This window comes from Arachis hypogaea, chromosome 3 (genome assembly GCF_003086295.3).
Source record: "Arachis hypogaea cultivar Tifrunner chromosome 3, arahy.Tifrunner.gnm2.J5K5, whole genome shotgun sequence".
NCBI classification, from domain to species: Eukaryota; Viridiplantae; Streptophyta; class Magnoliopsida; order Fabales; family Fabaceae; genus Arachis; species Arachis hypogaea.
Genome location: NC_092038.1, coordinates 122,696,538 through 122,708,380, shown reverse-complemented (window position 1 = coordinate 122,708,380; position 11,843 = coordinate 122,696,538). Strand labels below are relative to the sequence as shown.

Sequence of the window (11,843 nt, the reverse complement as noted above, 5' to 3'; positions counted from 1 at the left end):
AATATTACACTTTTATTATAATTAACCTTCTCTATATTCGTCATCAGTAAATTACGTGTCTCCCAAAGTAATATAATTATCAGTAATGTTAAGGGGAGAGTATCTAATTTTTTTATATTATATAATATTTAAAATTATAATTATTTTAAAAATAATTAATGAATATTAAATAAAAAATTTAAAATTATTTGAACTAATTTTTTATATATGTCTTCTAAATATTATTGTATAATTATATCAAACGAAAAATAAATAAATAAACAAAGACAAAATGAAAGATTGCATTTAGGGCCAGAAATAAATTTAGCCGGATCAAACTTCATTACTAATAAGTTAGGTCTATAATGTAATTAATTAATCAAATTTGACTTATAATTTATGATAGATTTTTTCGAGTACTAAGTTTTATCTGATAATGAGTTTAGCTTAATCTAAAATCTGTTAAAAGATTTGATATTTTTTTTTAAATAAAATATTTATCTTAAGAAACTCATTTTAATGACAATTACTTATATGCAATATATAAAATTCAATATTTACAAGAATATAATTATTTTTAAAGTATTTAAATTATAAAAATATTTTAATAAAATATAATAAATTTAAAATATTTAATAACTTTTAAGATCCGACAAATTAATAAAACTAATTTGCAAACTTGGATCTAACTTATTAATAAATAATCTGGATCTAAACGTATTTTATGACAAACTAAATTAAGTATTAGATCAAATATAGGCCAAGCACCAGATCTATTTCCATCTCAAATTGCAATTCTATATATATGTTTTCTTTTTTCAATATAAAATACCTGTTAAGACTTAAGACTGTGAGTAGGTAGGTCATAGGATTTTTCCCTTCTTCTTACATGATATAAAGCTTCCAATACAAATTTTCTAGTTGCTACTATCTTACTAATTAAATTAAAAGAAAGTATAGGGAATAATATTTTTTTTAACAACGTAAAAAATAATAGGTTAACAAAAAAGTTAATTTTAATTTTAAAATTTAAAATATTAATTAAATTTATTCATATTTAGTGAACCTAAAATGTAATCCATTGTTTACCATCTCTATCATCTATTTAGGGGAATTGTTAAATTAATCTAAGAGCTACAAGATGAAATAGCTGCCTTGTTTTTTTGGGAATACCAACAAACTAACAAAGAAGGGGTAACAAACACTGTAATATAGACTCCTAGAGTTCAAAAAGTAATTATATTTGTCACTTTGGCTTTGCTACTTATGTGTATATAATCATCTAATAATCTACTTAATTGTAAGATTTCTTACTCAATAGCTATACTTTTTACTTCACTCATCAGTTTCTACAAAAAATGTACTTCATCATTTTATGTGCTTATTAGTTAATGACAAGTAACAAAAAGAGAACATAATTATTATTAACTGAATTATTATATATTGTGGCTAAATTCTTGAACGGTAGATAAACTGGACGCTTTCAATTGTCCAGATGGTCCACAAATTTTTAGGCATGACAAAAGAATATGAAGTAATTAATCATGGTTGTCACCCTCTTAATTAATTCATATGAGATGATAACAATATTATAAGTTTGGGGTTTTGGAATTTGAGAAAAAAGGTAGGTGAATGTGGGGTTAGTTCGAGTTTAGAAAGTTAAAAGAGCAAAAGGGATATGAGAAAGGCAAGAAGCTTTTTTGATCCCAAAAGTCAAATGAGCAATCACCCACCATAATGATGCTTCACCGCCGATGCAGCAGAGAGAGAAATGCATCCAATATATATAATCATTATATAGTATATATATTAAATGAATAATATATATTAACATTCAATATATGAAATTGGTCCCCCAGAAAAGAAATATTTTTATAATAAAAATGATCTTAATAATAAACAAACACCGGAGAAAGTGATAGATATATAGATACTTTACACTGAATTGATGATGAATATATGATGGATTAATTTTTTTCATCACTTATATATACATTTGATTCTATGTATCTATCTCTATTATTGTGCACTCATCATTATTAATATTAGGCTTTTGCTTTTTCCCATATTAAATAACGAAAAAAAAACTAAAAAAATTCAGAAAATTTATTATTTTTAATTATTAATATAAGTTTTTTACTCTAATAATTTAATACATTTTTAATTTATATTTTTAGTATTAATAATTAATTATTAATTAAAAATAATAAATTTTAATAATTTTTTAATATTCTTCTGATATAATAATAATAACCTACAATTCTACAGTAACAACATATATAGGGGAGGATGTTGCATGGAAGTTTCATATAGATTTTGAGGGCAAACTAAAATTAATTATTAAAATTAGTTATTAATATAAAATATATATTAAAAATAAATTAAATTACATATATTTATATATAATAGTAATTAATTTTAGTATATAAATAATATTTTTTACGAATTTTTGTCGTCTATTGTTGACCTCCATGGCACAGTGAAATTCCACTAACCAGTTTTTCCCAGAAGCTTTTTATTATTATTAGCACACACACGAACAGTGCCATCACTATACTACGACTTGAGGACAAACTGATAGCTTCTTCCATTGTAAATTGAAAAATAAATAAATAAAGGTATGCTATACTACACGAAAAGTCTCTCTTCTTTCCTATTATCTTTCTTCACTTTTTAGCATATTCTTCGCTTTCCCTTTTTCAACATTTTCAGCTATTTGTTACTTTCAAACATTGTTTGTTTTATTCTAAATCCAAGAGATTATCAATTCCCCCATCACATGTTTAGAATATAGCAGAGAGAGAGGGGCAAAGAGCAAAAGGGAAAGTTATTGGGTTTTGTAAACACTATATATAAGTTATAGTGTAATAGCTTCCAAAAATAGAGAGAGAAAAAAACATTCTTGCTCCTCACAAAGATCATCATCATCTTTCTATATATATATATATTGGATCATCATCTTGGTACTAATAGTAATAAGTAGGAGTTATTATTATGATGTCAACAACAACAACTTCACAAACTATGGTTAATAACCAAAGCTTATTTGGGGAGCAAGATCATCATGATAATGAGAATATGGCTACAGAAATGGGATTTCTTCCTCTTCTACCAACAAACATGATCTTCCCTACTTCTCCTTTGGGATGCAATCAACAACAACCCTGCTACTCGTTATTGAAACCCTTCTCTTCCATATTATCTCCAAATTCACTTGCATCTGATCAAGCTGATTCAACATCAAACCTAACCGCTGAAACCCTACTCGCAACTGATGCGCAACAAAAATCAGGATTGGACCTCACCTCTACAACTTTTCTTGGACCTCAGTTCCTATCTTTGAACAGATCCACTATAAGTAATCCATGGTGAGAACATTAATTCTTTTATTGAAGTTGTTTTTTCCTTGTTGATAAACTATTTTTGGAAAATGAGATAACGTAATTATATGTATAGAGATAGTGAGTCACGGGTTTGGTTTCCATATAGGGCAACGGGAGAAGTACCTGATTGCTTCAGCAGTAAAAGAAATGTAGTAGATAATCATCATCATCATGTGGGGGTTCCTACCATTAAGATGAAGAAAATCAAGGGAAGACGAAAGGTTAGAGAGCCTAGGTTTTGCTTCAAGACTATGAGCGATGTAGATGTCTTGGACGATGGCTACAAATGGAGGAAGTACGGTCAAAAAGTGGTCAAGAACACACAGCATCCCAGGTACATACTTTCGTTTTTTATTAATGCTATTGTGGTTCAAAGTTTTTCTCTTCTTGTTTTTGCTTTAGTATAAAAAGTTGAAACAATAATAGATTAATACATGTCAGTTTATTTAATTTTTCTGTTTAAACCTTGTAGCGGTTGTACTATACACCAACACATGTTTTATATACTAATGGTGATTCATTCTCTCTCCAATCTTTCCCACACCCCTATCACATTATTGCTTTTTTTTTTTTATCAGTCTTCACCCACGCACATTGGCTTTGAGGCTAGCTTCTGGGTTTTGGGAAGATTTTAGTTTTCTTGAATAATGTGTGGGGATGACAACAATAATTATTAAAGCAAGATTTTTCACTTTATGTCAAGTTTGAGGGAGAAAAAGAAAAGCATGGAACATAAAAGAATTTTTGCTAATGACAGAATGAGAATAGAAGAGTTACTATTAATTATGGTGAAAAGTTAGGATGCAGTATTCTTTATATAAAATTAATAGTTAAAATTTATTTGATAATAATTTAATCAAACATATCAAATAATTTTTTAATAAATTTTAATTATTAACTTCACATAAAAAAATTATATGTAAGTCTCCAAAATTAATTATGGCGGTTAGATATTGTTTAGTTTATTTTTCGTGTAAATGCATGTAATGAAGCTCATTCAAATTCAAAATTTGTTTTTCTTCGCTATATTTCCCTGATGCATTATAGAAGCCCCATAATTAACCAAGTCCTTCATCATAACATTTTCGTGTGCCTTCATGATTTTTTACTATGGAAAATGAGAACACTCAAAAAGAGTGAAATGATTCAATCTGCAGTACCCACTTATTACTTTAGCATCATGAAGATTTGTTTAGTAGTGTGACTAATATATACCACAATTATTGGCACATGCATGCCATATATATTTTCTGAATTCAATTAAGACTTTGGCCATTAATTATTTGACATAAAGATGAATTAATAGTAAGAATAATGATTGAAGAAGCATGTTTACGATGCATGTGCAGAAGCTACTACCGTTGCACACAAGACAATTGTCGCGTAAAGAAACGTGTGGAGCGCTTAGCTGAGGATCCAAGAATGGTGATAACAACATACGAAGGAAGACATGCACACACTCCATCCAATGATGTTGAAGACTCTCAACCTCCCTCTCAACTTACCAACTTCTTCTGGTAGTAGTCATATATATACGATGATCATCAACACCAACATCAAAATTTATATATTTATAACTTATAATATGATGAATGTTGTACGTTGCATATTTTTATATGTGTAGCTTCCAAAGGGTGTGCTTGGTAGAGATGAAATTGGAGTAGGTAGAGAGGGAATTGGTGAAGAGGCAAAATTTACCATATAATGTGCATGTTTTTGGATTTTATGGATGCATGCACATGTATATATACTCTTCTCCATATATATATATATATATATATATATACCCACTCCTTCCATTTTCATCCCTTATTCCAAGCACATACCATACCAGTGTGCTTGATTTGTGTCTACTTTTTATAATTACTTAACATGCATGTAGTAATATTAATATATCTTGGTGTTTTATGAAAGAAATAAGATACCAGTGAATTCGTAAGTTGCCCTACTTTTCTGATGGGCTTCTTCTATTTATGTAACTACGGCTGAAGCAAAGACATATTTGATTAGAATTTTAGATCGATCATTATAACTTGTTTATATACCTGCCTATCTAGTTAGACTATAATCGTTATGAGGTCCGACCCGGTAACAGGAATTATTCTGAAAATTCAGATTATATACCGTGCGAATCTAACTTAAACGAGTAAGCTTTTGCAAAGCTTTCATCGTTGAGGAAAATTTTTAGACACACTCAGCTTGCTCAAAATGATTTGATTTCACTACTTTTTATATAAAATAAATTTCAAATATTAGTTTTGAGGTTTAATTTTGATATATTGAATAACATATTTTATATATTGGTCTAATTACATTTATTTTTATAGATGATCATTTATATCGTTGATGTAAAAAATAATTATTTTTACTGATTTAATAATATATAATTCATAAATATGTGCAAAACCATTTTATACTAATAATACATTAAAATTAAACTAATATCATCAGGCTCTCTATTTTTTATATAAAAAATATTAGTCTCTTAACATTATTTTTTATAATTTTAGATAAAGTAATAATACTTGCATTGTCTAAGTGAACGTGTGAATTAACTGTTTAATTAATTTAAGTTGGATTAAAAGGTTTTTTATTATTATTATTATTATTATTATATTATAAGAGACTTAAAAATGATATTTATTGATTATTGAAAAAAAAGATTGGTCTGTCACAAGAAAAAAATTGCTTTTGGTAGGGAAAAAAAAGTTTTGTAAAACAACAATACTTAATATATATATATATATATATATATATATATATATATATATATATATATATATATATATATATATATATATATTGGTTTACACTATATTATTTTTAAAAAGGCACATAAAAAAATGATAATTGGTTGGTTCGGCCCTTGGGCTTTGGTTTTTTTCTCTATGTCTTTTTTCTCATTCAATTAGGCCCAATATCTACCGGGTTAATATTTTTTAATTTTTATTCGGTTCTTGTTTTTGTTGGTCTTCGTTTATAAATTAGTTACGCCGTAGTCACTGAGATTGGTGGATCCGTTACTTCTCTGTTTTTTTCCTCAATCTGAAAACGTTTTGCAATATAATGAAGATGAATAAATGTGATAAAGATGAAAGTGGTGTAGCTGTTGCAAAAAACTGATGGCACTGAAGGGGGCCACCATTGTAGGGTAAGCTCTCCGACACCCACAAGATGACCATTTCACCCGTCCTTCTCATACCCGTGCCTCCCAATTCCATTTTCCATCTCCAACTGTTTCTTTAACGTTGTCAATTCTTCTTTTTTTAAATAAATAAATAAATAACAAACTCTGCTCTATTGCTGTTCATTTGTCGTAACTCCAATTGTCCCAAGCCTTTCTAAAAATATTTTCGCTTTTCATCTTTTCTATACGAACACATGGTCGAGACTCGAGAGAGAGTAAAAGATGCATATTTTTTTTACCACCATGCTTGATGAGTTGATGTATATTAAAATTAATTATTAATATAAAATATATATTAAATATAAAATAAATATTATAAATAAATTAAGTTACATATATATTTATATATAAATATATTATAACTGATTTTTCGTTAGTATATAGTATTTTAATTATTTTAATTAATGACTCATATTCAAATACTGGGTATTAAAAAAAATAAGAGTAAAATATATTTTTTACTTTTAAAATTTGACAATTTTAAAAATACTTTTAAGTTCTGTTTTGTTTCAATTTTGTCTCAAAAATTTTCAATTTGCATTAATTATACCTCTGACTGCTAATTTTTAAAAATTTTAAGACCAATGTAACGACAATTTTATAAGAGCAACCTTTCAACACAAGCAAATCAAGTATAATTTTCATACATTTTTGTTGGATTGGTCTTAAATTTTTTTAAAATTTAGCTATCGGGAGTATATTTGATCCAAATCAAAAATTTTTGGGATAAAATTAAAACAAAATAAAACTTAAAAATATTTTTAAAACTTTTACTAAACTTCAATAACAAAAAATATACTTTATCCAAAAAATAAATATCTATTTTACAACCTCAAAAGTTTATCATTTTTTCCAAATGAATTTTAAAAGATATAAATGATGAAACCTTGATAAAATGAACAAAAATACATAGGAATATAAGTAAATTTATTAAATATTTGATTTAATTTGTCAAAAACAATATATTTTAAAGTCATTTTACACTACTACGTAGTCATTTTACACTACTACTATGCTGTTGGTTATAACGTCAAGCGTCAATAAATTTGGACGTGTTTTATTTTCTTTTAGAAAATTTATTTACTGACGTCTTGGCCATCAATAACATTTGACATTGATTGGTGTACGCTAATTTTGCTGACTCTTCTCATTATTGACTCCTGTGCCATCGGTATTTAACTAATTTCGTTAATTTGTTACGGACGGTTTGGTTGTCTATAATATATATATATATATATATATATATATATATATATATATATATATATATGTATATATATCTTTATTAATAAAAAATAATATTTATATTAATTATTTTCGGTAATATGCAACAAATAAAATATTTTTTTGTAAAATAAAAATAAAGTAATTAATGACGGTCTGGCCGTAGTCTATAGGTAAATGTAATTTAATATTTACTTAATTTTGAAATTAAATTATTATAACATTAGGGTATTACTGACGGATGTGTCGTTAATAAAGTAATAATCGAAATATTCAAAACTTGTGGGTGAATGAATATTACTAGTGGTTTGGACATTGGTAAGTCATTGATAAAACAATCTTAATGAAATACTGCGTTTTTTAGCTTGACGTTGGTATTTATTATGGTTCTGAAAATCGAATCGGATTGGCCGGTTCAATCAGATTAACCGAGAATCGGTTATTTAGTCGGTCCGGATAAAATTAGAAACTGTTTAATAAAAAACCGATAAAAAAACTAGTCGAATTGACAGTTAACCGGTGAACCGAGAAAACTGTCCAGTTTTTTAGTAATTTTTGGTTTAAAATTTAAATTGCTAAACGGCGTCGTTTTGGAGGTTAAAAAATAAAAAAAAAAAGAAATGCTAAACGCCTAAACAATGAAGCCCTAATCTCAGTCTCACCCAGAACTCCAGAAGTGAGAAGCCAAAAGAGAAATCACCCACGGGCCACGATCGAGCAGCCACCACCATCGCCACTGCATCCCACCGCCATCGCCACCGCATCCCACAGCCACAGCAGCGACGGCGTTGACCACGACAACCACCACGGCGTCCTGTTTTCTCGCCGAGCTCCCCTCCTCCTTCGTCGCCGTTACTCTCCGCCGGTAATACTCTGTTCTTATTCGTTTGCGCCTTCCACCTCGACTCCTGTTTCTTCGTCGCCTCATCCTTCCACCTCGCTGCCTTCTGATTTTCTGTGCTTGATTTTAGGATTTATTAGTTTGCGATTTTGATTTATTTGTTATCTGTTCATGATTTGTTATCTGTGTTCATGTTTTGTTATCTGTTTTCATGATTTGTTATATGTTCATGATTTGTTATCTGTGTTCATGATTTGTTATCTGGATTCATGATTTGTTATCTGTTCATGTTTTGTTATCTGGATTCATGATTTGGTATCTGTTCATGATTTGTTATCTGGATTCATGATGAGGTTATCAGAAAAATTCTTTGCTGCTTCATGATTTTGGTTTTTGATTTTCTGAGGTTATTTGTTCATGATGAAATGAGTTGCTGCTTCATGATTTTGGTTGCTGAATTATTTATTTGTTCATGGTTTTCTGAAGTTATTTTTTGGTCTTTGATTTTCTGATTGTTACAGATGGAACAATCACAAAGTAACCCACAGCCACAAGATAATGCTGTTCAAGATTCTCAAACTGGTTCATCCAGAGATAAATCTGATCAAACTTGGCAATATTTTACAGTGAAGTATGACAAAAATAACAAGGCTCAATATACATGTATTTTCTGCTTGAATACCTACAATGGAAGGGGGATATATAGAATGAAATATCATCGTGCAAAAATTCCTGGACAAATTAAAGTTTGTAACAAAGTAACTGAAGATGTTGAACTTCAATTCAAAAGGCTTTTGGAGAAAAACAAAAAAAATAAGGTAGAAAAAAGAAAATTTACAGCTGAATGTTATGATGTGGAAAGTGAAACACAAGCGGAAGAAGAGTGTGAAGCGCCTAATCCTGTACAACCTCCGGCTCCTGCAACAATGGGAGACAAACGAAAGAGAAGAGTGATTGCTGCTACTCCAATTGGAAGTTATTTTAAGGGAAGGACTACGCCAGGCTCTCAACCAAGTTTGAAAAGTGTCTTGGCCAGTAAACAAGTTGTGCACAAGGTTAAGTTGGGGCTTGCAAGATGGATCATTGATGCACGGATTCCATTCAATGTAATTCAATAGCCTTACTTTTAACCTTCCTTGGACGGCGTTGCTACAATTGGACCTGGTTTCAAGGAACTGTCATATGATGAAATGAGAGTTCATTTGCTAGCCGATCTTAAGAAGGAGTGTCAGTTGCTTGTTGAAGGCTATAGGAGCTCGTGGAAAAGCACTGGTTGTACACTGATGGCAGATGGCTGGACTGATCAAAGGCAGCATACGTTAATTAATTTTCTTGTTTATTGTCCTGCTGGTATGTCATTTGTTAAGTCTGATGATGCTTCTGATATGATAAAAACTGTCGATACCTTGTTTAAATTGTTTGCTGAGGTTATTGAGTGGGTTGGGTCTAGTAACATTGTGCATGTGATTACTGATAATGCTGCGAATTATGTATCTGCTGGAAAACTCATTCATGAAAAGTATCCAAACATTTTTTGGTCTACTTGTGCTGCTCACTGCATCAATCTTATTTTGAAAGACATAGCAAGTATTCCTCACATATCTGACCTTGCCTCTTGTGCTTCAAAAATGACTGTGTTTGTTTACAATCATATGATTTTCTTGTCATGGCTTAGAAAAAGAAAAGATTGGAAAGAAATTGTTCGACCAGGAGTTACACGTTTTGCTACTGTTTTCATTACTTTGAAAAGTATATATGATCATAAGGAACACTTGCAAACATTGGTGGTGGACAAATATTTCATTTCTCATAAATTATCCAAGAGTGTCAATGGGAAGATGGTTAGCTCAATTATCTTGGATAGTAAGTTTTGGGATGATTGTATTACTACTGTTATGCTTGTTGGTCCTCTTATTAAGTTATTGAAGCTTGTTGATGCTGATGAGAAACCTTCTCTGGGTATTATGTATGAGAACAGGCAAAGAGCCAAAATTGCTATCAAGACAATGTTTAGAAATAGAAAATCTGCATACACACCTTATACAAGTATCTTGAAAATGCAGTGGGATAAGCATTTGAAGCGTGACCTCCATGTAGCAGCATACTTTTTGAATCTAGATTTCTTCTATAGTGAGGGGTTTGTTGAGAAGGCAAATATCTTGAGGTCTTTGCTTGATTTATTTGATATTGAAACTCTTTGCGATGACTCGGTTGCTACAATGCAAGAGATACAGTTGTATCGAGATCGAAAAGAAAGTTTTGGAAGGAAAAGTGCTTTGAAAGAAATTAAGAGACTTGAATCTGGTAAGTTATTATATTTCTATGTTCAATTTACTTTGAAGATTTTTTTAAATATTGAATGAGAATTGATGTTTGACTTTCATATCCTGGTAGGTGAATGGTGGAGGCTACACGGTGGGAATGCTCCTAACTTGCAAAAAATGGCAATTCGTCTTCTTCATCAAACATCTTCATCATCCGGATGTGAGAGGAACTGGAGCCTCTTTGAACAAATCCATTCAAAGAGGAGGAACCGATTAGAGCATCAAAGGCTAAGTGACATTGTTTATGTGACTTATAATCTACGCCTTCAATCTAGAATGCATCGCAAGAAGAAGAATTATGATCCAATTGACGTTCAAAGCATTGACATAGTAGATTTTTGGATAATGCTGGATGAAGATGATCCTGAATTTACTAATGGAGACATCGAAGGCATTGAAAATTTAATTTACATAGATAATGCTATGCCTTCATATCCTAAAGGTGATTGAAATAGCAAAACTTATTTCATTTACTAAAGATATCTGTTGTAAAGTTATAACTTTAATTTTTTCTTGGTTTTCTATTTTATTTTATTAGATGGAGGAGATATGGAAGTTAATGTGGATTTGCCTAATGTTGCTGATTCTTCAAATACAGCTTCTTTTGGTGGTACTTCTGATGATGGTGGCTTTGGATCACCTATTTATGATGGAGATATTGGAACACTTAATGATAATTATGATTTTTGATGAGTTGCACCTTTGATTAGTTGAAAACTTGCTAGTAATTGTTTCTTTTGAATGTAGAACATTATGGGTTTGTCATTATGTGCGTTTTTTTTGGTTTAGTTATAAACTTTGATGTTTGAAGTTGTTTGTGAACCTCTAATATTAAATTATGGATAATTTATTATGTGAAAATTTAAATTTTATTAAGTTAGAAATTATTGAATTTATATATTTAA

The 11,843-nt window shown here is 29.6% G+C and overlaps 2 protein-coding genes across 2 annotated transcripts; both read left to right on the top strand.

Moving 5' to 3' along the window:
- The first annotated feature begins 2,505 nt into the window (after positions 1 to 2,505).
- Positions 2,506 to 5,388, top strand: LOC112791206 (probable WRKY transcription factor 24). Its single transcript, XM_025833937.3, has 3 exons — positions 2,506 to 3,347; positions 3,469 to 3,696; positions 4,712 to 5,388. The coding sequence occupies exons 1-3, from the start codon at positions 2,974 to 2,976 to the stop codon at positions 4,881 to 4,883; spliced, it is 774 nt and encodes a 257-aa protein (XP_025689722.1). The 5' UTR covers positions 2,506 to 2,973; the 3' UTR covers positions 4,884 to 5,388.
- Positions 5,389 to 9,804: 4,416 nt separating this feature from the next.
- Positions 9,805 to 11,628, top strand: LOC112781040 (uncharacterized). Its single transcript, XM_025824532.1, has 3 exons — positions 9,805 to 10,918; positions 11,009 to 11,380; positions 11,477 to 11,628. Exons 1-3 carry the CDS (start codon positions 9,805 to 9,807, stop codon positions 11,626 to 11,628), a joined length of 1,638 nt encoding a protein of 545 aa, XP_025680317.1.
- Positions 11,629 to 11,843: the final 215 nt, after the last annotated feature.